Here is a 24,239-nt window from a genome sequence, read left to right on the forward strand (position 1 = left end):
GACAACTCCACGTTTTGGAAAGCAACATCATACCTCGCGTCCTTGTTCCAAACACGACAGAAGACAACTCCGAGGGGTCATATTGATCAAGTTTAATGGTGAATCTCATGTTCACACCATTACGTCACCAAAATAATTCCCTATTTTATTTGCATTTAAAAACAGCAGGCATCGCTAGAGAAACAACTCAGTCATGATCTTCTCTTTATGTTAAAAGCTAACAAGTTGTCTTAACCGCTGTGTTACTTTTCCGAGTGGCTTGTGTCTCAAATCGCACGCTTCCACGGAATTTTGAGTGCAAAAGTGTGCGTGTGACAAGTAGGACAAAAGGCAGTGCGCCCTCGGTGCTAAATGCCCCAAACGCTGAGGGTGCCACCACAAATCGTGGCTATGTTGGTGGCATAGAGGAAGAGGTGGGGCCAATTCAAGTGGTTGCACTTCACAACTAAAAAGGAGAGAAGAAGAAGTGGAAACGGATGAACAGTGCCGTCGTCATTTCCGGGAAGAGCACCATGACCGTAATGGATTTGGCACAGCCCTGCACGGGCACGCAGTACGAAGCGTACATAGTACATATACTGAAGTGCACTGACGGAAGCATTCCATTTGAGACACAGCCTGGGTGTTTGAGTGCGTTAGAGCTCAAGCTCGATCTTAACATCCATTTTGGAGTTGTAAGGCTCCAGCAGAGGGCGCACCTCCTCTGACAGGAATCTGGCCACCTGGAGGACAATCATCATTACAGAGACTGGACAATAGTATCATAAAATGGAAGTTGTAGTTCCTAGTAGTACCTGCTGGGGAGCACGGCCGATAAAGGTCTTAGGGTCCAGTAGGGCATCCAGTTGTCCCAAAATGGGAGCGAAGTAAGGGTCGGCCTGGACCCTTGCCAGCAGGTCGTTGTCGCCGCCCTCCTGCTTGACGACAGCTGCCGCCTGCTGGGAGAGGACGCGGATCTTCTCGTGGCAGTCCTATGCAGAAGATTGACAATCGGTGCGTGAAGAAAAGGTTTCTCTACACGATAAGTGATGTCAGGGATGCTGTACCTGTCTGTTGCCTCCAGCCTTCACCATGGCCATGATGATGTTCTCTGTGGCCATGAAGGGCAGCTCATGGCGGATGTGTCTTTCAATGACTTTGGGGTAGACGACCAGGCCTTCAGTGATGTTCTGCAGAGTGCTCAGGATGATGTCAGCGGTGAGAAAGGATTCTGGCAGGGAGATCCTCCTATATATTGCAGAGCCAGTTAAGAATGACCATAAATCTGCATGTGGCATGTGGTTGCGCAACGCTGCGAAGAGAAGCTATTAGACTCACAATGCACTGAGCTATTAGACTGAATCTAAGTGTATTAACACGATAAATAGCTAACAAACATAATATAAATACTCTGAAAACATTTTTCCCCAAAATTAAATCATGTCTGATTGTGCTATGGGAGTGAAAAGCTTTGATGATGGTTTGTGACTTTTAAGGAATACTGTATTCTTTCCAGAAGATGCTGATTAAACTCCAACTCCAAAATACCTTCTCAGATGAGTGAATGTCGAGGCTCCGCACACATACATGTAGTATTTATCACAAGAGGTTTCTCATGCAAGTCTCCAGAGGCTGACCTGTTGGCACTGTCATCCAGCGTCCTCTCCAGCCACTGTACAGAAGCCGTCTGCAGCGGGTCGGTCATCAGCGCCACTAGGTGTCGGGCAAGGCTGCAGCAACGCTCGGCTCGCATGGGGTTCCTCTTGTACGGCATGGCACTAGAACCTGTGAAGGCGAGAGAGGTTGTGATGTGTTTTGTATCAGATCCAAACGAGTTATTAGTTACTGAATTGGTTGTGGTTCTGGTGAGTGCATGCACCAATCTGTTCTTTCTCAAAAGGCTCCTCAATCTCCTTCAGGTTGGCCAGCAGGCGGATGTCGGTACAAATCTGCAGTGGGAAAAACGGATGGGTGCTCAGACGTCGAGACGCCGCTAGGGGGCGACATTATTCTACGAGTCTCACTTTGTGGACTGTGGCTCCTAGACTGGCAAGGCTGGACAGACTGTCAATGTCCACTTTACGGCTATATGTTTGTCCAGTCACCAGGTAAGCTCTACGGAGCAAAGATTATAAATAAATCACCGTTTTAATGATTTTATTATCTGCTGAGTCCTATTCCACTTGTCTTTGTAATGGCAGAACTTTTGATGAAGCATTTGTATTAGCTCTAATTAGATTGTGCTGCCATACCTAGTAAGTGAACTTACTTTTTGAAGCCGGCCATCTCAGTAACCAGCCTGTCCAGGTCTTCTACCTGGTGGCAGAAAGAGTATGAGATATACACTACAAAATTTCATGCGTTTCGATTGATATTTTTACCTTGTCATGGTCTCCATGAAAGAGCTGCAGGAAACTGGCTTGAGTGCCGGTGGTCCCTTTAACCCCACGGAAACGCAGGTCATCATGTGCTCGCTGAAGGTTTCTCATATCCATGGCCAAGTCCTGCAGCCACAAGCACGCTCGCTTCCCGACCGTGGTCAACTGGGCCGGCCTGCGGGCAAGAAAGGTGAGGCGGAGTTTAGAAATAAGACGGTGGAGCACGGTGAGGAGTGACAAGGAACAGACTTACTGGTAGTGCGTGAAGCCAAGCGTGGGAAGGTCCGAATATTTCTCTGCAAAGTTCGCCAGCCTGTCGATGACTCTGGCTAGCTGTAAATTATAAACAAAACAATCCCACAGGCATAACTTTAAAGTATGTTCTGCTTTGATAACGACGAAACATCTGAGACACGCCAATTAAAAGCTGTTAATTAATTCTGCTGATTGAATTGCCTGGATGGGTGCACATGTTTGCAGCTGAGCCTCACCTTGGGTAAGAGAATGTCGAATCCATCACGCAGCATAATCAGATCCTGGGGTAGCAGAGCAACTTAGTATGAACACACGGTGCTCTCTGACATAATATGAAGAGAGGAGGATTTATTTCCTCATCTTTTTTCTAGATAGTGTGTATAAAAGTGTTCGCTACCGTGTTGTCTCCCACGTAGCAGGAGGTGGCTCCCAGGTGGATGATGGGGGCGGCGGCGGGGCAGCAGTGCGCGAAGGTGTGCACGTGAGCCATGACGTCATGCCTGAGCTTACGCTCCTCCTCCGCTGCCATGGCGAAGTCGATGTCCTCGGCGTGACTCTCCATCTCCACGATCTGTTCGTCTGTAATGGGCACACCCAAAGCCTGAGGGGGAAGTAGAAGATTTGATTTGATGTTTGTCATTCATATTTATACTGATTGAATTCATTTTTGTAACTGTTTGAACTCCAGCTCAACGTTTGTGTGTCAGTGAGGCACTGCTGAAGAATTGGGAGGCATAATGGATTTCACTACTTGGCAGCAGCCATCAGAGGGCGTAATTCACCGAATCCCAGCGGAGTCGGTTCTCTTAATGGGATACTAACGTTATAGAAATACAAAATAAACAGGCGGCGGCACAGTGTAGTCTCCTCACAGAGTCTGGCGCTCTTTTATAACTTCATTCTGACCTGAACATACCAACATCAGTGGAATTCGAACACAATACATGCATTTCCAAAGTGAATACACGTCTCTCCGTTCACAACTTGGAACACCACTTCCTCATTCACACGTGGTGCATTCACTTACACTCCGAAACCTGAACATTATAGCAACATCTTTCTTTTGCGTGTATCTGCGGTCTAAAAAAAACAAGTGGGTATTTTTCTTATCACTTTGTAACCTAATGCGGAAGTACTATTTGCTGCATTTATGCTTCTATTAAAAAGAGACTAGCGTTAGGCAAATACATTTTCTGACGTGTATTCTGTTCATTTGGAGCTGTTAATACATACACATACATATTTATATATGTCAATTATCTTTCTCTTAATAAAATCCTTTAAAAAGGAGCCCATTTCAGACATGGTTGCAAATGGTGATTATTCATGATTAATTAAATTGAAAACTGTGATTGATCTGATTCCGTTTTTAATCATTTAACAGCCCTAATTTTGAGTTTATTCCTTTTGAGCTGTGTATTTACTTTGAAAAAAATGATTTCTGTGGGGGGAAAAAAAACAACCTTTCTTTAAAAACAGTACAGCTGTGCAACAAGACATGTGACGTCCTCGTGTGACAGCATCCTGATTAGATTGGAACCTTGGTTAGAAGAGCCATGTGATGGGACGATAAAATAGATTAACTGGCGAAACTTGGCGCCGCGTATTACTACGTCCAGCTTGGGCCTGTTTAAAGGTCAAGACGTCTCCGGGCCGAAGCCGAGCAGACAGAACCACTTAATCTCACGGCAAGAAATAGGTCAACAAAGTTTGGCCGCACCATTTAGAGCGGCAAGCTGCTGTATACAGTTACTGATGCATTCTCGCCACGCCATTTTTACACGGAAACCACACAGCAGCCTGCTCCAGCCGTGCTCGCTGAGCACAAGCAATAAAACCAAACCCCTGCAGGACACCTTAAAACTGCAACTAATCAGCGCAATGGGTCATGTGGGGCGATGCATGTGAGCGAGCGTCTGTCCACCTTCATGTTGCAAAAACTACCTATTGTACTCACTGATAAGATGACTAATAGACGGTTTTAAACGAGCAGCCATCAGCTGAAACTATCAGCAGCTGTTTAATGACCCTTGACACTAGTGGTGGCACACAGGCAGAGGTCATGCAGGCCAATAGTGCGCAGCGTCAAAGTATGTTCATGTAAAGAAGCACCATATAGGGAACCAATTCAAGATAAAAGATATCAGACACTGTGGATTTCATGACATAGTAATAAATGAATGAATTTGAGACAAATGATATCAGACACTGTGGTTTTCATTAAATAGTAACAAATTAATGATTTTGGAATAAATGATATCAACACTGAGTTTTTAATGAAATTGTAATAAATGAATGGATTTGAGACAAATGATATCAGACACTGGTTTTCAATAAATAGTTAGAAATTATCAACTAAAGGAAAAGTGATATCAGACACTGTGGCTTTAATTAAATAGCAATATATGACTGAATTCAGGATAAGTGATATCATATCAGACACTATGATTTTCATCAAATTGATAGAAATTAATGACTTCAGGACACCTGACGTCAAACACTGCTGTTTTCATTAAATAATAATAAATGGATTAATTCAAAGTAAATGATATCAGACACTGTGGTTCCTAGCAAGATACTTCTGCCATATGTTCCTTGTAAACAGCACATGTTTCTTAAACTGGCTCATACTGGAAATAAATTCATAATCTTAGGTCTTTTAGTAAAAAAAAAAAAAACACTTTCTACATGAATTTCAGGTTCTTGGTTAGATTTTCACTTGTTTGCACTGTGATGTTGATACTTCGCAAAGAGGATTTACATGCGAGCTAATATGTGCGCTAATATGAACAATGAGACGTCATCCGTTACACTGGCGTCAGAGTGTATTAACACGTGATAACAATACAATTTAATCTTGTGTTTAAATTCAATAGAGCTTACTGTGAAAAGTTTTTAACAGTATAAATTCTAGATGAAGACAATATGAATAAGAGTGTTTGTGTGGTAGTAGCTGTCCGTGTCAGTTTAAACTATATTTAGAGCAGGGAACTTGATCTGCCATCTTGAAGGTCGAAACATTAATACGTATAAAGCTGGACAAGGGTAAGTATACGACTACATATTATTATTAGCCAAACCTTTTCAGCCTTAGCAAGGTAGATCCACAGCTTTCTCCAAGTTGTGAATTTCTTCTTGTCACTGAAGTTGTAAGCCATTTCCTTGCTGGCATACCTTGACACCAGCGGGGAACGGTACTTCAAGAATTCGTCAGCTCCTGCCATGATTCTTAGCTGGAGTGATGTTGTATCGTCCCCTTGGCACACTGTAGTACCTGAACACGTTAGCCTCCCGACAAAGCGAAAGTCGCCGGCAACGCGCTATTTTACCAGTTTCTCATGCGTTTTTACGACACTTGTAATCTGCATACGGCGCTTGATTTCTGACATCCGTAGCGAGATACGGCAACGTGTATTTACTTTTCTTCTTATACGGCTGGGTGCTGTGGAATATAACTGTCAATCTACTGTTTTCCCCTGGAAACTTCCGTATGTTGACATTCTTTCCTGGCACCTCCTGTTTTTCCCGTATTTTAACTTTCATGAAGAAAAAATCGTTTCCGGTACTGCCGGAGCAGCACAGCTTCCGGTCCGCTCGGCAACACTCGGGCACCATCGGCGTAACGCAGGAAAAGCCGGAAAATCTCCCTTATTTTCAAATTTAACTATGGACAGGTACGGTTTTGGACACACTTTAACTTTGCTTTTAGTTTTAGTAGCCAAGCTGTTCCAAACATGAACCGCCCTAATATCAACACCATACAAGCCCGACGCCTGCACGCTGAAAAGACACTTCCTAACATTCTGGCGACGTCACAACCTTAGTTTAAACATTTTTTTTTAATTATTTTTAATTCTCTTTAGTGTAAAAATCGTCTTTCGCCCCCTCAGAAATAATTCACGCCAACGGTGCATTGCTGTCAATGCAGATAACATAATTTGCTATGTTTAGACGCTTTTATGTGTTATGTAACATGTGGCAGCGCATGCATTTTACATCAGTTAGGATTTATTCATGCTGCCCACGTCATCCGTGTCTGCAAGTTGTGTCAGTGCCTGATGCGGGCAGCTGCAAGATACATCCAGCTGTAAATAGTGTTTTCTTGCTCCTTCCTCCCTCCCTCCCTTCTTCTCTTTCTCTATCTATCCGTCTGTCCTCCTGGCTGCAGTCTGCATCCTGTGCCCACTGAAGCTGCTGCTGCTGCTGAGCAACAGCGTTCTCTCATTTTGCCATCAGAAATGATGAGACATCTTGTTAGTGCTGCTGCACGGATGGATTGCTGCTCAGCTAGATAAATGAGGCAAAAGGAGTGCACAGAAGAGGGTGAAATTGAGAGAAAATAGTGGGGTGAAGGGTTAAAAGATTGCCAAAAAAAAGGGGGGGGGGGGTGTTGAATGGCAGAGGAGGAGAGGCAGGGGTAGACCACAGAGAGCGAGCTACGCTGCAGTAGAATGAGGGTCAGAGAGGAATTGAACTGCCAGCCTTCTGCACCCCACTCAGGATCCATCGCAGGCACTACTCGCTCCTCTCCCTGAAGAGGTCGACAAGAGGAATCCAACGTGGAGGCGAGAAGGAGAAGGAGGAGGGGGGCAGAGGAGGAGAACGCCAGAGGTTCTACACACAAGATGGCTGCTGTGTCCTCTGCCTCTGACACTGGTAAGTGTGTTTTCATCCCTTTGGTGCACCCTCATTGTACTGAAGGTGGAAGTTCTTAGCGCCACTGTCATCCTCAATGCCGTGAAACTGTTGCTTTCGTCCCCATGTGTTCAGCAGCTCACATGGAGAGTGTCAGCGGCAGCAGCAGCTGCGAGGAACAAGATGACTCAATAAACCTCACTCTCCTCCCCGTATTACGCCCCCTTTTTATCACCCCTGCAGAGACAGCGGAACATACACGTTGTTCCGTGCGGTCGTTTAATCACAGCTTGTTTCTCTGCCTTGTAACTTCTTATTTGGAAAACCATGTTTGTGTATGTGGTGTGCTCCCTGGAGCGTGTCCAAGGGTCGTCCTCTCTGACCCATATTCATTTTTGGATGGAAGCAAACAAAAGGGAGGCATGCTGGGACATAGGATAAGGAGGGAAGGGTGAGTCAGTAAAGGAGAAGGGTTCTGAAGTAGCAAAGGAGCTCTGATGAGGGACAAGATGTTGTAGGAAGAAAGATCTCCACTCAAAAGAGCCAATGTGTTCTCAGCTTGAGCGTCCTGTACGGTCTTAACCAGGAGTCTCCAACAGGTAGATCGCCACAGAGCCGAAGACTTATGTACTTGAATTACTGTTTATTTTCATTCTGAATGACCAAATAATGAAATGATGTTCATGATATTCATGTCAGACGTGGACCATGACTTTTCTGTGTTTAGCCAGAAGGGTTTCTAAATCTATTTGTATCGTCTACAATGCAAGTACTGTATTTTCCCGAGCAAAAAGTAAAAAAAAGTCATATTTTTTAGAAGTTTGGCTGGTCCTGCAACTTAAATATCAAAGTCGTCCCTCGTCGTCCCTCACTTCATCACAGTTTTTAAAAAAATGTATGAATAAATCATACTTTTTTTGTAGCTGAATATGGCCTCATTTTAGTCAAAAATAAGCATATTTCATCTGATTTTACATATTTTTGCCGAAATGAAGTATTTTCAAGCATAAAAATGTCTGAATGAACTAAAGTACAAATATAAGGCATTCAGAAGACGCATTCAGAGATGTGATATATGTAGTGTTCTACACTGGTCACTAGGTGTCAGTAATGTTACTGTAATGTTCGGTGAGACACACAAGCACCAGACCTCACAACATCAACAGGCTTTTATTGCAGGTTTAAATGACGCAATACCAAGCTAAAACACAACTATGAACTCAAGATTCAAGAGTTTTATTGTCATATGCACAGTAAAACAGCAGTTATACTATGCAATGAAATTCTTGTTCTGTTCATTCTCTTGAGTGGATTCAGTGATGTGGAATGAGATCGGGAGCTTGGTGAACTTGCTTATCGTGTAATGTGCTTGTTGGACTCGCTGACTTGTTATGTTAATTTAGCCTATTTAGCCTCCCAGGTATGTTCTTCATGCTGTTGTGTAGTTGAATAACTGTGGTCCAAACAACTGACATTCCTTAGTTTCAACAGGGGACCCAAGGGGCCGCCACCCACCTGAACGCCGGCTGCTCATCCTCGGGGGGCCAAAATCTGGTAAGACCTCATCAGCCAACACCATCCTCGGTGAGGAGGTCTTTGACGCCAAGACAGAGACCACTCATAGCAACGTGGGTCAGACGGAGATCTTCGGCCGTCGGGTCACGGTGGTTGACACGCCCCCATGGGTCATCCCCAGCGACGTGGAGGACGAAACCGAAGCGGACGATAACGGGAACACGGGTGCGGAGTCGGAGAGCCTGCCGAGGCCCCCGCCTAGCCTGGACAGCGAGGGGCCCTGCATGGGCGCCATCCTGTGCCCTCCCGGCCCTCATGCCATCCTGCTGGTCGTTTCCGTCACTCAGCCTTTCACAGACACCGAGAGGAGGGCTGCGGAGGAGCAGCTGGGGGCCTTGGGGGGAGGAACCTGGAGATACTCCATGGTGCTCTTCACTGGGGTGGACAAGTTGCAGAAGGGGGTCTTCATTGAGGAGCACATCGCAAACACTGGAGAGAGCCTGCAGTGGCTGGTGGAGAGATGTGGAAGCAGGTACACTACATTGTAGTCTTATACCTGTAAAAGATGTTTTTTTCTGCCTAAATCTTATGTATAAATGGCACGGAATTCATGGGGAAACTGTGGCAATCCGCCGATTTTCACCTACAGTACCTCAGTGTAGTGTCAGAGCCGTAACAGAGGCGGGACACAATCCAATGTAAGTCCATTTATGCTAGCTTTTCAAACAAAACATCCACATCTTAGCTTGGTCTTAGAGGTGACAAAGCAAATTAGTGTAGAGCTGCAATGATTAATCAATGATTAATCGATTATCCAATTAATTGACTTTTTTGGAACTATTGAAAAGTATTTTGATACTCAATTTGGCATTTTTTTTTTATTAAAAAAAAATGCCAAATCGAGTCATGCATGAAAGCAGAGCTATTATCTTTGTGTTTTAAGCAAAACAAGATATTCACACACATCAGCTTTGACTTTGGAAAACAGGCATCTAGATTTTTTCTTTTTTTTTTGTAATATGTTGCGGTCCAAACCACTAACTGTTTGTGTTTGGTTCAAATTGATTTAGTCCGTCGACGGGCCTAGCCGATTACGCGATTAATCGAAACAACCTTCAGATTAATTGACTAAGAAAATCATTGTTAGTTGCAGCCGTAGCTGCCCTGGCATGACTTAGGAAATTAAATGATATCATTTTTGAGAGGCTGAAATCAGAGGATATTTACATTTTTAAATGAAAAAGCGGTTAATCGTTTACTAAAATAGCTGTCGATGAATTGGATAATCGATTAATCGAAGATTAATTGTTGTAACTGAAGTTGCAGCCCTAACTATCTAATAATATATCTCATTAATAATTTATTTATTTTATTTTTGGAATACGCCGAGGGCCATTGGTGTTGAGCTGATGTTCTACCTGCAGGTACCATGCCTTCGACAACAGCTGGAAAGACACGGAGGACAACACGCAGGTACCGGAGCTGATGGAAAAGGTGGAGGAAATGATCACCGACAACCAAGGTTTGTTGATATGGGAAGTAATGTTCTTAAATCCACGGTGCATCTCCTGTATTCATGCGAGAGATCATGTTTGTGCAGGCTGGTACTTTGAGGTGAACGAGTTGATCTTGCTAGAGGAGGAGCAGGCGAGGAGAGCCCTGGAGGAGGAGAGGATGAGGATGGAGGAGCACGCTAGACAGAGAGAGCAGATGATTGGAGGACCCCCAAGAGGTACCGGGAAGCTGTTTGTGGTGTATTTAGGAGGCGTAGATCCTCAGATCGTAGATCCTAGTCATGGTGCTGGTGAGAATAATGTAAGCCCTTGTGGATGTCTGCACTCTGGGTTCCTTCTTCAGTGTTCTCTCGTTTCTGTACCTTTGTGGGCAGAACTCAGGTTGCTGTTGTTGGGCTGGAAGGGTGTTGGAAAAAGCTCAGTGGGGAACTCCATCCTGGGTCGTCGGTACTTCGAGTCAGGCCAGGAGACAGACCTCTGCCTCCGGAGGCAGGCGCTTGTATCCGGTCGCCGGGTCACCATCGTGGACACCCCGGGCTGGGACTGGTTCTCAGTGCGGCGCACACCAAAACGCATCCGTCAGGAGTCGCAGCGTGGCGCTGCCCTCCTGCGACCCGGACCCCACACGCTGCTGCTGGTTCTCCCGGTGGTGTCCTCCCTCACCGCCAGGAAGAGGAGAACGCTTCTGTCCCACATTGAGACTCTGTTTGGTGACGGCGCCTGCCTCCACACCATGGTACTGTTCAGTTGCGGCGACTGGCTGGGCCGCACGCCTATTGAGGAGCACATACTAAGAGGGGGGCGGGAGCTGCAGAGACTGCTTGAGTACTGTGGGAACTATTACCACGTCTTGGACAGTAAGACACCCGGCAAGGACAGGAGCGTCTCAAACCTTCTGGATAAGATTGAGGAGATGATCAGGGAGAACGGTGACAAGGCCTTCCTTCCTGTGCAGACCGAGTGGTGTAAGTCTTGCTATTTTCATGTCACCTCTACACACCAGACACCCCATACAGAAGCTCAATCAAAAATGGACACATTTAATACTGCTGACTTTTGATTGACACTGTCAGAGAAGTACAGTATATGTGCATCATACTGATACTAAGTGTTTCTAATATTTTGACTCAATTTACCCCACCAGGATTCATGATCATAATTTTGGCCTCAAAAAATGGCATTCCTTATTATTCCATATTATGACATTTTTGCGGATTAAAAAAAGTTGATGAAACTTTACTTTACCAGCTTCACCACTAGGTAACACTTTGGGAGTCGAATTTCGTGGCTTCACTCTATCACGGTTTATTCATGAATAAATCATTTATTAGTTATTGTTGTTCGTCAAAAAAACACATATTTAAGCAATTTTTTGGCTTAGATTAAGCATTTAAAATGAAAAAATGGCCAAGTGACCTAAAATACAAATAAGGCATTCAGAAGATGCATTCAAAGACATGATGATGCTTTCTTTACACTGTTCTCTTTACTTGTCTTGCTGCTGTAACAAGTAAATTTCCCCGCTGTGGGATAAATAAAGTACATACAATACAATACAATGATATGTAGTATTCTACACTGGTCACTAGGTGTCAGTAATGTTACATTGACGGGACAATAGCCACCACAGGAAACAGGAAGTTAAAAAAGAACAACAAGTGTGAGCACTCTCCCAGTGTTAACGATGTGTGAGTCTATAGGAGGTCTAATTTATGTCTTATTTTCTCTTATGATGTCTACTATATTGGGTAATAGGAGTGTAAAGGTGACCATAGGGGTGTTATTTCATGTCTAGAGGGCTCTAATAATGTAAAAAAAAAAAAAAACATATTTAGAAGGTTGCAAACAGGTTTTGTACGGTCTAACTACAAAACTATGTATATATATTTATAAATAAGGAATCCTCGCAACCAATTAACCGCGATAAACGAGGGATTACAGTACATTGTGGTCATCTCCAACCTTGTCTTACGAATGTAACAATGTGTTAATTATTGTGATTGTAGTTTTCAGTGGTGTACAACTACACTGCGTCACACAGTGCTCCTCAAATAGTAGGGCGGGACCACATTGGGGGGTACGTGAGGGGCAGTAGGGACCACTCATAAAATGAAAGATGCAGGTGCCAGCAACTCATACAGTGGTTTGTACAGACACATCAATAAATCTGATCGAGGGGGCGTGAAAAAAATTCTGTCCGGAAAAATAACGCCGAACCAGAGTAATGGTTGTTAATACTATAAAGTGCAATTTACCAGCTTCACCGCTAGGTGGAGCAATTCCACCTCATGACGTTGCGCTTTGATGTACTTCTGTACAAAAATAAACAAACAAGTCAGCACATTGTGGTTGTCTGCAGCCATGGCAGTGAACAATATGTTGTTGTATTTGTATTTTGGTGACCTATTTATCTACACGGAAGATACAAAATCTACAAAAAAGTAGACATATTGCTAAATGAATCCCACTCCGACACAAAAGTGTGCGTGTGAAGATGTGATGCGGCGTGAAAAGCGTCCCCTCCACCCTCCCTTTATCTTTTTGACGCACTCAGCCGTGCGTGTTTGTGCCTTGTCATCAACATTGCATAACAAGATTTGTGTTGCATTTGACAGTGAGCGAGGAGAGCTCTTACTCGTCCGACAACACTGAGCCCGAGGACGACTGTCGAGGATGCCAGCTGCAGTGATGAAGGTGAAGAAAGCAAAGTGGCCCTCTCTGTGCGTGTGCGTGTGTGTGTGTGCGTGTTTACTGTTATTCTTGAGTATCCAGTAGGCCCAAACATAACCTCATGTACCTTTAGCCTCATCGAGATGTTGCTTCTCGACTGTTGTAGGAAATAGAAGGTATCGGTGAGCGGTTGGAGCTGTTTGTGATTATATGTACAGAAAGGCTTACTCCTCGCTGTTCAGACTTATCATAAGTCTAATCCGTTGAATAACATGAAGGGATTTGTTTAAGATGACATTATCAGGAGCAGGCAGCTTGTTGTCGTTCAGGACAAATGAAGGGAATGTTTCAGTGTGTTTGGCACATTTCTTGTCATTTTTACACTCGTTGATTCCCGCGAATCAAAAGCTCGAGAGAAAAGGCTTTGGAAAGAGCAACGCTGGAACGCCCCATTAAAACACGGGCGCCGTGCCAATGGATGAATAACGTCTGCTGGAATCGACTGCACTTGCCAGTGTTTGTTTGCCTTCCCACAGGAAACCTAATCTGTCGTGTTACGGGAACTATGAATCTTGAGTGATATTACAAATTTCCAAATAAGCTTCCTTCATGAATATTTCCACTCGGGGAGACAGGGTCCAAGTGATCTCTCTGGGGCCAAACCCGGCACATTGACTGAAAAGCTGCGGGCGTGGGTCACGTGGTAAATCTGAGGCTGCGTTCACGCTTGTGGTTTGGTGCTGTTAGATTTAATAAGGCCTTCATGAGACACACACTCACATAGCACAGAGTTGCACAACACGTACATGTGACTGATGGAAGAATTCCGGGAAACACACAATAGATGCATTTTTCTCACTCACACAAGCTTAGCTCTCACTTCTACACAAACTTAACTTTCACTTTGTAGAGCTGCTATATAGGCTCTGCGGACTTTCATTCTGGACTCTTGCTCCATCTTCCGTATTGATGATAGAGTCCAGCGCTGTAACCAAATATATAGATCCTATTTTTACATACAATTTGAAAACCTTTTCAGTTGTGAGATCATTGACCACTTCTCCGATAGCAACGCAGTCCAAAGAAAGGCTGAAAAGAAGCAAGAGCATTTAAGCATGTTGGTCCACCAGAACCAACCGAACCAACCAAACTCCCAGAGCACCAGAGTTTGTTTTAACCGAACCAAAGGATTTGTTTTCAGCAACAAAAAACCTGACTTTTTGCTGTCATTTTAACACTGGTGCATGTCTTTGGTCCGTGTAGCGTTCATGTTTGAGTTCAAGTGAACTGAACCGCATCAGGGCTCAGGTGATCGCGTTTACACTTGACCAAACAAACCATGCTTGCAGAGCACCAGAGTTCGTTTTAACCGAACCAAACATGACAAACAAGAACGCACCCCCAAACTTTAGTTTGCAGAAACTAGAAGACCCGCCCCAGGGTTTGGGTGATCGTGTTCCCACTTGACCGAACGAACCACATTCGCAGCGCACCAGAGTTTGTTAACCAAGCCAGAGGCTTTTGTTTGCAGCAATTAGAAGGCTGACTTTTTGCTGTCATTTTTACACTTTGGTATGTGTTGCGTTCATATTTGAGTTCAAGTGAACAGAACGACACAAGGGTTCGGACGACTGCGTTCACAAATGACCAGATGAAGCAAACTGGCAGAGCACCAGAGCTCATTTTAACCAAACCAAGGGTTTTAGTTTGCAGCAACCAGAAGACTGACCTTGCTGTCATTTTAACGCTAGTCCATGTCTTTGGTCTGTGTAGCATTCATACTTGAGTTCAGTTGAACCAAACCGCACCAGGGTTCGGGTGATCGCGTTCACACTCGACCGATCGAACCAAACTTGCAGAGCACCAGAGTTCGTTTTAACCGAGCCGAGGGTTTTAGTCTGCAGCAACTACGAGACTTTTTGCTCTCATTTGGTCCACATAGCAAATAGCACCAGTTTGTTTTAACCGAACCAAACACGACAAGCATGAACGCACCCTAAACGTGCTTTAGTTTGCAGCAACCACAAGACCTTATGGTGGCATTCCCGTGTGCTGGCATAACCACGATGAGCCAGGAAAGAAACTGAGTCGTAAATGCAGTCGCGTGCGCCGGTTCTCATGCACAAGAGAGACTCTTGTGAAACACTACGGAGAGGATGTGTAGGCAACATGGACTCGGCCCAAGCTGGCTCCCCTCGGCTGTTTGTGCTCATGTGGACAAGTTCAATTCCGCTGTATGTGCCTCAGCATCAAAAGCGTGATCGTGGGAGTACAGCCTTGCTGTAAGCTTTGGCATGCTACAGAAACCACATAACCTCATGAATCACTGGAGCTCAAGTAGGGCTACCGACTTTTTTCTACATCGTGAAGAAATCTGCTTTAGAAATTTACCAAGATCTATATACTGTATATCTATCCATCTGAGGCATGTTAGGACACTGCATGCAGATAAATAAATGAGTGCCTAGAAAATGGATGAACAAACCTCTCACCTTCTTATCCCTCTGCTTGAATATCTGGTATGACTCCACGCCCCTGTACTTTGACAGCTGCAAGCATATTTAAGACAAACATGAGAGAGCTACTTTTACATGCGTCAAAGGTGACCTCTGTCGTGCTGTAAAATGTTATTTGAATTTAATCCTGTAGCAAACAGCCCCTCCATGCTTTAGTGGCCCTGTGCTCCCATCTAGTTCCGTAGCCTAGCGCTGCACTTACGAAGCATGACTTAACAGTTTGATCATGTGGATGTTTCAATCGTTCCTTTCGATGGGGAGAGTTCCGCCATGGTTATATTGTATTCACCGTGTAAGGTATGTTATAATGTCGCTTTTAGAGAAGCATTTTTTGCACTATGTAAGTTCACTGTAACCCAAAAGTGACGTGACTTGCTGTGTCGTCCCTCTCAATGGTGATTACATCATCAGCACTTTGTTCATTGTCATAAAACAAAAATAAAAGATATGGAGATATTGTTGTGTATATTTGGCATTCATCTCATTGGTTTGATATTCTTCCAAAAATATATTGTGTCCTTTTTATGGACGATTTTAAATACATACAGAAAAAAAGAACTTTCAATAAAAGGGGTATGCTTTAAAAAGAAATACATCAGAAAATCATAACATAAAAAGAGAAATACTGAAAGAAATTTAAAATGACAAAAATGAAATATTAAATGACGTATAAATAAGTTGATTTTATTTGTTTTATTTTATTTTTAAAAAATATTTTAAATAAAAATACTGTAAATAAATTTGCGTTTTTTTCCCTCTGAAATAGAGAAATAAGACCCAAATCTCAATTTTTGTATTAGCAACCAATTGGTCAATATACTTGAGATTTTTATATATATATTGTTTTAAATAAATGTAAAATTACATTTAAAAAAAATAATTTCGCATTTTTTTCCCTCTAAAATGAAGAAATAAGACCTGAATCTCCATTTTTGTATTATTGTACAATTAGCCAGCGTACTTAATAATCAAGAGTATTGATCATGGACGTGAGAATGTTTGCTTTTATTTATGTCCTGTGTGCATGTCACCCCACGACAAAGGCATTTTCTACTTGAAAGACCACAGCCAAGTTTTCCTTTCATGGAGCTCTGCACCATCTCTGATCTTGGCTCATTACCAAATATGGATTGCTCTAAAGTAAATGGGACCGGTTCAGTTCAAGCATGCACAACCAGGACCGGTTAGAAGCTGAATGTACACATTTTTTCATGGTATTATTTAAGCTCTGCAGAGGCCAGCACCTGCATCAGCTTTATGAAGAGTGTGAAAGTTCAGTCATGTGCATCTTACACACGATCGCTATCTGGCAGCTCATCACAGAATGTCATCCTGGGGTTGCCACTCATAGATGGGTTTGTTGCAACATCAAATGTACGCTGTTGGTATATGGTCAGTTTCATTCAAGGAAGCAAATCTTACTATGGGACGACCTCTACAAATTACACCCAAGCTTGTGCTGAAAGCAGTTCCCGCTTTAAAATGGCTTCCACCATCTGGGACATATGTTTTACTTGAAAGACAACACAAAATACATACGGAATTTAATGTCTTCTTTATTAAAACCTTATTCATGTTCATTTATCAGTACATATTTAAAACATTAAATAAAAAGGACCAACTCGAATGTACAAGGCCCAGAGTCAATGGAGAAACATGCAAAGGATGTTCATTTGCGCTGTGCTTGCTAGTCTTACATACGTTCTAAAAGGTAAGAGCAATGTTAGCTGTGCTTGCTAGTCTTAACATATATTCTAAAGATAAAAGCAATGTTAGAAATGAGATACTCAAAACCAGGATATAATGTGCACAAATGACATAGTACAGATTACGTTTGCAACAGATGAAAACAACTGAGCAGAAATTGCTCCAACTCTCCGTGACACGCCTACATCTTCAGTGCTCAACACTAGGGGCCGCTCTTTAATCTTGCCACACGGACTTCCTCCATGAGCTCCTTGAGGTACTCAATCTCTCTGGCCATAGATTCCGCCTTCTCTTTCAGCTCCACGTTCTTCCTCTCCAGCACCGTGTGCTCCGTCAACAGGGCATCCTGCTCGGCCCTCTTCTTCTGCCGGTACCGAGTCGCTGCCGTCTTATTCTGCTCCATCTTCTTCTGTTTCTTGTTCTTTGGCGCCTTTGAGGATGCTCTTTCATCTGCACATGAACTTGGGAATGACTTGACTTTGACTGTGGACAAAGACAGGCTTTCTTTTCGCTTAGGGTCAGGGTATGGGCGGCTTCTGGAGGACCGCGGAGGAAGGGAGGAATGATTAGTGTCGCACCCGGTGGATGCAGAGGTGGGGATCCCTGCGTCATCTTTCGGAGCTAGCACAAGGACAATCCTGGTAGGTGAAAGGGAAATCACAACCCTCTGAACCTGAGGAACCACCGCTGCTGCCGTTGGGTTCGTCTCACTCATGGGGACATCCACTTCGCTGCCCAGGTCCAGGGTGTAAGCAGGGGAGGCAGCGGCGCTTGGCTCTGATTTGATTTCAAACTCCCCTTGAGGCTCTGGAATAGATGCGGCAGTGGAGGGAACACCACACTCATTGTGGGACGCAGGCTCTGGTGTGTTAACAAGTGAATCAGCGGGGGCGTGAGGAATATCTGGTGAAGAAGTAGAGGCGAGACTTGAAAGAGCTGGGAGCGGGAGCGAGTCAAGCTCAAGGGAGGCCAGGAAGTCATCCGGGTCGCTGGGAGACTCGTCGTCTGGGCTGCAGGAGCCTATCAGAGAATCCAGGTCAAAGTCGCTCAGATCCACCCTTTCAGCCATCCACTTCAGCTCACCAAACACATCATCTGAGGGTTTTTAAAAAGAAAGGAAAAAAGGCACATTAGAAATGGATTTCTTCCTTACTTTGATGCAGCTTCAAAGGATAAACTTACACAATAACGCCTGGGAATATTTTGAGTGTCACAATATTACCTTTTCTATCGCCTGAAACCACCTCGGCATCTCTCAACTGACCAGGGTTGGCCAACCAGGGGAGCACGTCAGATGAAATCCCAGATTTCCCTTGGACAACCGGCGGGGAGTGTGGGGGAGAATAGAAGGTTGGGGGAGAAGCGGAAGAAGACTGAGATGAAGAGTTAAAAGGTGACACTGGGGCTGCCATTCCATCCACAGAGGTTGGTCCTCCTTTGTGATGGTCCTCTAGGTCAGAGTGAAGCGCAACCGAGCCCACGGCGTCAGCCATGGGAAAGGAAGGCTCCCATAGTAGGGCCTCCATGTCTTCCAGGCCAAACTGTGAGTTTGTCATCATCATGGTCATAGTGACTGTTGTTGGTCACAAATGGAGTGCGTGACAGTGCTCTGAGGCCACCAAACTCTTTTATGCTGTCGCGTGCAGCAGTGCTGAGGGTTTCCACGTGGGACCTGAGAATAGAGGGGCAAATAAATGCGGTAAAGTTATCATTTTTACTTATTAAAAAAAAAAAAAAAGGACAGACAGAAAATGACTTTCGCTCTGCTTGTAGACAACTAACATGGCTCAACAATGCCCCCGTGAGGACAAAGAGAAAACTGCACGTCACGTGTTTCCACTTGGTCTTGTGACTGTGACGTAATTACGCCTCCATAAAAAAGGTCAAAGAGTTCCCCTCCCCCAATGGCGGCCACACCACGGTGCCATTTTGACAAGAGGAAACCGCCTTGTTCGACTGCCACGTTGCCATTAAGCAGAGGTCATTTCAACAGCACCTCAAAACGCTTAGGAATATACACTAAAACGGTTATACAAGGCAAATGTGAGTTAACTATGAGGGGCTATTAAGGCAACATTTAAACACGCCATGCGGATGACTTCCACGCGTTACGTCAACACGTTAATCCTTTGTGTTTGACATTTTGCGAATACAGTTCTGTATTTACTCCTAGCTAATATTTTTTTAATCCCGCATGTTTAAAATTAATAATACGTCGCTAAGCCCAACTGACTTTTAACGAATAAATTAAATGTATACTTACGACATTTTCGCTGAATTAGAAGTGACTCAGTGCACTGGTTGGATGCACTGTTTTGTTGGAGGCTGCAAGGTCGCTGCACACGTTCACACTGCCATTTCGGCAAAAGCCCGGTGTCCTGGAATGCGGTTGTTGTTCTGTTCCTGTGACAGGCAAAATGGCGCTGGCGGGGGCGCTGGGATGTTAAGCAGTTCGCGTTGCGGCTTACTGTACCCTTCCGCAGAGTTGACGATCACTCCGCCAGGATCTGTTTTTCCACACGCGTTTCTAAAAATACACTAAAAATAAATATCCGTATTTTCCACTGATGGATTGTAAACATAGCATCATCAGGAATTTAAAAGGGATGAAAAATTGAGCTTCAATTCAATTCACTTGCACAATTCAACATGTCCAAAATGGAGTCGGAAGCTTAACTTATCCCGTTTTAGACATGTTGACTTGCGATTTAGAAGCATGCTAATTATTTATTTAAATCTTTATTTCTCAGGAGAAATAATGTAAAGCCAATTAATCCGTTCCATAAAGGAAAATGTTTTTTTTATGTTTTAACACGTTTTTTTTATCATTTTAAAATGATAGCTTTACGCCCAGAAACAAATTGAAATGCATATAAATAGCCTACATATGATGAATGAAAGCGAGAAATTATTAAGGACGTGATGATGTGTTGGGAGCGAGATCAACAAGGGCACCACCTTCCTGTTTTACTAGGAATTATTTCTTCAATTCAAGAACTCTCACATTAAGTATCTGCTTTACTTTTGATTACGGCTGCAAAATAACCCCAAATGACCCAAAGAAAGTTGCAAGTGGCAGCATTTTGATAAAGAAGGTGAGAATTTAATACGATTGAAATTTATAATTGTTTTCTGCATGTAAAACCATAAAAACACGCTTTTTTTAAGAACACGTGCTGATGACATCATAGACAGGCGACGCAGCTGACTTTCACTTCCGCTTCCTGTTTCCATGTATAGGCAAGCTAATAAGATGCTACCAAGGACGTGTTGTGATTAAAAAAAAATACATTAAGAACACAGTTGGACTCACAGTGTATTAATTAACACCAAGAAGCATAACCGGAAAATGTATGCAAAATTTTGGCGTACATTTTTTCATGTTACAGTAACCGAAACACATGTTAACCAGGACATACACTAACAGAGGTTTCACTGTATAAATGTTAAAAAATTATATTATAATAACTATAGAGTAGACAGGCAGTATTACACATGTACAACTAAACTGTGCAATAACAATAATAATAATAATGCATAAGTAAAATAAATAATACAGAATAAATAAACAGTGCAGAAATATTGCAACTGGCTTTGCTTGAGCAGTTCAGCAGTCCTACCTCGTTCAAAGATGGAAAGCGTTTTTGCCTGTCATCTCAAGGTCACATGAACGTCTGACAAAAAGTGACACTGAAGCCAGTCTTAGCACATATTTGGACTTTTCAAAGCTTTTCAAAGTCTTAAACTTAAAATCAAATTGGCGACCTTTGGCATTTTGATGCTCTTTTTCAGGGGTGTCAAACTTGTGCCACCCGTGCCGAGACACAACAGTTTTTCTTTCCAGCTGGTCACTAAAGCAGGTGATTTTAACGATCAACACCTCCTTCGATTTGAGGGAATTAGAGCACATCAATTAAATCACCTGCTGGCGAAACTGGTTGGAGAGAAAACCAGTACCAGCGGCGTCTCGGTCCTCGATTGACACATGTGCTCTATTTGGAATCTGGTTGATTTGGAAGATTTTGTTCAGGAGTGTAAATACATTTATTCCAATGCGGAAGAAAGAAAGACAAAGAAACACCACAGTGGTGTTTGTTAGTCAACTGATCCACTTTTATGAACCGCACAACTGTATTTATAAATTGTAGATAAGCTGCAAATGAGTACTGGACATTGACAGACATTAGGTGACATAATTGTACACATATTCTTCAACAAAAGCTGACTGTGGCTTTTAATACTAGCCGTACAAAATATAAAGTGCTAGTATTTACTGTATCACAACAAAGCATTTCCACATGTCAGTGAGATAATCGAGCTCCTCCTGCAGATTTCGAGTCAGCAGTTGAACTCTGCCAGAAAGTCTGCTCTTGTTGGACTTCCTCAACCTTTTATGTCCGCCTTTTTCTTTATAATACTGATCCATTTCCGCAATAAAGCCCTGTAGCAGTCTCTCTGAAGACATTCTATTCATGTAAGAAGAATCTCTACCGTTGTTGATGTTATTCCTCACCGACTGTGACTTGCGGGCCAACGCCAGCGCGTCCGGCAGGGCTCCGGCTTGCTGTAACCTCACAAGGTCGTACCTTTGCAGCTCATTCATCTCAGAGAGGATAAAATCCAGGCACTGTTCTACGTCGGCAACATGAATCGTGTAATCGCAGGCAAGCTTCTCAATTTTTGTTTGATCGTTAATCTCCTTGTTGGACTTAGCGGCACGGGCACCCATGCCACCTGCTGCCCCCACCATTCCGACACCAACCGCTGTGGCGACCAGTGAGGCTCCCATGGTGACGGGTGCCAAGGCGATCCCCACCACTGCAGCCATGCCGCCCACTGCCCCCGTGGTGCCTCCCGCAATGCCCATATTTTTCACCTTCTTCTCCTCTTTGTCCAGGAGTTGCGAGATGGAAGTGAACTCTGAAATATAGTCCTGCAGACGTTGACTTCGCCGAGTCATCAGAGCGTCGTAGAGACGAAGGGCCTGCTTCATATTCATGGCTCTCTGATGAAACGATCTGCAAGGGAAAAAAGACAAGGAGGCTTCAGTTGTAGTTCTTCTTTTTTTTTATTAAAATTTATATTAAAATTTCCTGATGTTACCTTTTTTCCTGCTCTATATTGAGTCCAAACACCGATGGAGTCATGTAAGCAGTTGCTGTCAAAAAAAGCAGCACAGTTAGAGTGTGACCGCATTATTACTGTGTTTGTGTGGGTTTTTCTTTTTTTAAACTAGGAAAAATTACTGTTATCCCATGACCACATTTTGTGTTAAATGTCTTTTTTTATTTCTTGAATGGCTATGACACAAAATCATTTTCATTGTTTTTTTTTTTTTTTTTTTTACAAAATAGTTTGTACAAAATAAGACAAATACAGCAAATATACAAGTTATAGAAGAAGTATCCTATTAATTTATTTTGTTAACATTGTGTCTCAACAAAAGTCATTAAAACATTCATGACCAATTAAAGAAAGACGCCTTACTTCCCCCTTATTTTGTCAAATACCGTCTGACAAACGCTCTGCGTTTTATTGTGAAAGCCGGAAATGTCTCGTTCTGTCTCTTCTTTGTTTGGTCTCTTGACGGCTGTGTAGTGACAGTGCGACGACGCTTGCTAATAAAAAAAGTGTCTCCCGAGCTTCATGGCTGCCGTCCTTTCGTCGTGTTGAGCTTGCACAACGTCAGCGGACATCTTAATAAGACCGTCGCTTACACATATCTACAGTCAAACGGCGAAACATGGAAATAATTCCAGACCGCGGGCATGCTATCTCAGCTAGCAAGCTTGTTGACATCGGGATGACGTCACACACACGCGCTGATACCGATATGAACCAACCAATGTTTCATTTTTACCATCGGCTGTAATAAATGTATGTGTGTTGTTATTTCACCGAATAAAAACTTAACTCAAAACGTGGCCAGGGTATGAATAAATGTGGGCCTAAGTGTACACTTATCAATATTTTCGATTGTATACATACTTGATACTCGTCTCATCCATTTGACCAGCTCCATGATGTCCTGTGAAAGACAACATAACGCACACAACATGAGTTCTTCATGTGGATTATGTCATTGACAGTAGGAGATTCAAAGTGTTAAATCCAGTGGCGTTTTCAGATTTGATCAAATCTGACAATTGTATGAATTACTCAGTGATTTGTATGAAATCTAAAGTACACATTTAACCAATTACAATAAAATAATAGTGACATTGTGATTAGTATCAGTATTTTGTTAGGTAACCTTACCTCTTTTTCTTCTGTGATTTCATAATATTGTTGATAAGAATTTATTTGGTCGTACGCTCCTGTTTCCTGCACCTGAAATTGCAAATAAATCATTGTATCAGAGCTGTGTGTGTGTGTGTGTGTGTGTGTGTGTGTGTACAGTCTTTCTCACTGTGACATCATCTTCTGATGGTAGAATAACCAGGTACTCAGCTTCCTCTATGTCCATGTACAGCGGCTCCATCAGTGGCGTTATGGAAGGTGGTGGAGGTGGACTATGAATGGGTGGGGGTGGTCTGGTCTGGGGACAACAAAACTAAAATGATTTGTGTCTTTAGTTAGAAAAAAGGATTTGTATGTCTCACATGCAAAAGTAATAATAGTAATAATAGTTGTAATAACCATGATGTTAATGATATATAATTATATTGTAATGGGAGTTATAATTAGACATTTGGTCAATATGCAAGCAATGTCACGTATGCCCTTTCACATTTGTTTTTCAAGTTTCAGACTGAGTAGGATAGGTTTTGCCTGTGCAGACTCCATTTAGAAGTGTAAACAACATGAAAACTATGGTCTATGGGTGGAAAAACAAGCAATGATGAATCTGAGAGAATTCACTTTGTCTACTTCTCAGTTCGGTCACTTGCACAACCCTGCTTTTTGTCCTCAGATTTTTTTGCACATTTCGAGCCAAAATCGATCCCTATTTTGAAAAATTAACATGTGACCACCGGCTCTACAGCACGCTAGGCCCGGGATGACACAGCAAGCTTATGCCTGCCTTCCAACTAATAAAGTCACGAAAGTGTCCCTTATGAATTATTAAC

At 43.2% G+C, this 24,239-nt stretch overlaps 4 protein-coding genes across 9 annotated transcripts in view; 1 reads left to right on the forward strand and 3 right to left on the reverse strand.

The window, feature by feature from the left end:
• On the reverse strand, positions 1-6,146 carry adsl (adenylosuccinate lyase). Its single transcript, XM_054760443.1, has 12 exons — positions 5,693-6,146; positions 3,010-3,213; positions 2,849-2,893; positions 2,611-2,690; positions 2,361-2,532; positions 2,249-2,295; positions 2,004-2,094; positions 1,859-1,928; positions 1,617-1,764; positions 1,047-1,227; positions 795-971; positions 1-722 (listed from the first exon to the last, which is right to left on the reverse strand). The coding sequence occupies exons 1-12, from the start codon at positions 5,834-5,836 to the stop codon at positions 636-638; spliced, it is 1,446 nt and encodes a 481-aa protein (XP_054616418.1). The 5' UTR covers positions 5,837-6,146; the 3' UTR covers positions 1-635.
• On the forward strand, positions 6,043-22,442 carry si:dkey-110g7.8 (GTPase IMAP family member 6). 6 transcript variants are annotated; one of them, XM_054760431.1, is made up of 7 exons: positions 6,043-6,286; positions 6,781-7,268; positions 8,730-9,294; positions 10,187-10,284; positions 10,363-10,494; positions 10,651-11,241; positions 12,892-13,536. In XM_054760431.1, the coding sequence occupies exons 2-7, from the start codon at positions 7,238-7,240 to the stop codon at positions 12,963-12,965; spliced, it is 1,491 nt and encodes a 496-aa protein (XP_054616406.1). In that variant the 5' UTR covers positions 6,043-6,286; positions 6,781-7,237; the 3' UTR covers positions 12,966-13,536. The 6 variants fall into 6 exon arrangements, with proteins under 6 accessions (XP_054616406.1, XP_054616408.1, XP_054616409.1 ...); XM_054760433.1 differs by having other exon boundaries at positions 7,113-7,268; XM_054760434.1 differs by lacking the exon at positions 6,043-6,286 and adding an exon at positions 22,067-22,442 and having other exon boundaries at positions 6,680-7,268; positions 12,892-12,970.
• Positions 17,003-19,597, reverse strand: atf4b (activating transcription factor 4b). Its single transcript, XM_054760446.1, has 3 exons — positions 19,433-19,597; positions 18,392-18,841; positions 17,003-18,264 (listed from the first exon to the last, which is right to left on the reverse strand). The coding sequence occupies exons 2-3, from the start codon at positions 18,735-18,737 to the stop codon at positions 17,372-17,374; spliced, it is 1,239 nt and encodes a 412-aa protein (XP_054616421.1). The 5' UTR covers positions 18,738-18,841; positions 19,433-19,597; the 3' UTR covers positions 17,003-17,371.
• Positions 19,737-24,239, reverse strand: part of LOC129171598 (uncharacterized) — a 10,468-nt gene continuing 5,965 nt past the window's right edge. The window contains exons 8-12 of the mRNA XM_054760429.1: positions 23,579-23,707; positions 23,428-23,499; positions 23,158-23,197; positions 22,273-22,327; positions 19,737-22,187 (exon numbers count right to left, since the gene is read on the reverse strand). Of these exons, the coding sequence (XP_054616404.1) occupies positions 21,440-22,187; positions 22,273-22,327; positions 23,158-23,197; positions 23,428-23,499; positions 23,579-23,707 (1,044 nt within the window). The 3' untranslated portion in view covers positions 19,737-21,439. The remainder of the gene's footprint in view (positions 22,188-22,272; positions 22,328-23,157; positions 23,198-23,427; positions 23,500-23,578; positions 23,708-24,239) is intronic.

This window comes from Dunckerocampus dactyliophorus, chromosome 18, assembly GCF_027744805.1.
Source record: "Dunckerocampus dactyliophorus isolate RoL2022-P2 chromosome 18, RoL_Ddac_1.1, whole genome shotgun sequence".
NCBI classification, from domain to species: Eukaryota; Metazoa; Chordata; class Actinopteri; order Syngnathiformes; family Syngnathidae; genus Dunckerocampus; species Dunckerocampus dactyliophorus.

What these genes read in the sequence shown, in the direction of transcription:
- adsl (XM_054760443.1), bottom strand. Translation starts at nt 5,836, where the DNA reads ATGGCAGGAGCTGACGAATTCTTGAAGTACCGTTCCCCGCTGGTGTCA. An exon ending in TTCATGGAGACCATGACAAG is followed by an intron (nt 2,296 to 2,360) that starts GTAAAAATATCA and finishes TTCTGCCACCAG; the next exon opens with GTAGAAGACCTGGACAGGCT. An exon ending in TAGGAGCCACAGTCCACAAA is followed by an intron (nt 1,929 to 2,003) that starts GTGAGACTCGTA and finishes TTCCCACTGCAG; the next exon opens with ATTTGTACCGACATCCGCCT.
- si:dkey-110g7.8 (XM_054760431.1), top strand. Translation starts at nt 7,238, where the DNA reads ATGGCTGCTGTGTCCTCTGCCTCTGACACTG. An exon ending in GTCCTCTGCCTCTGACACTG is followed by an intron (nt 7,269 to 8,729) that starts GTAAGTGTGTTT and finishes GACATTCCTTAG; the next exon opens with TTTCAACAGGGGACCCAAGG. An exon ending in GTGGAGAGATGTGGAAGCAG is followed by an intron (nt 9,295 to 10,186) that starts GTACACTACATT and finishes TTCTACCTGCAG; the next exon opens with GTACCATGCCTTCGACAACA.
- atf4b (XM_054760446.1), bottom strand. Translation starts at nt 18,737, where the DNA reads ATGACCATGATGATGACAAACTCACAGTTTGGCCTGGAAGACATGGAG. An exon ending in GGTTTCAGGCGATAGAAAAG is followed by an intron (nt 18,265 to 18,391) that starts GTAATATTGTGA and finishes AAAAACCCTCAG; the next exon opens with ATGATGTGTTTGGTGAGCTG.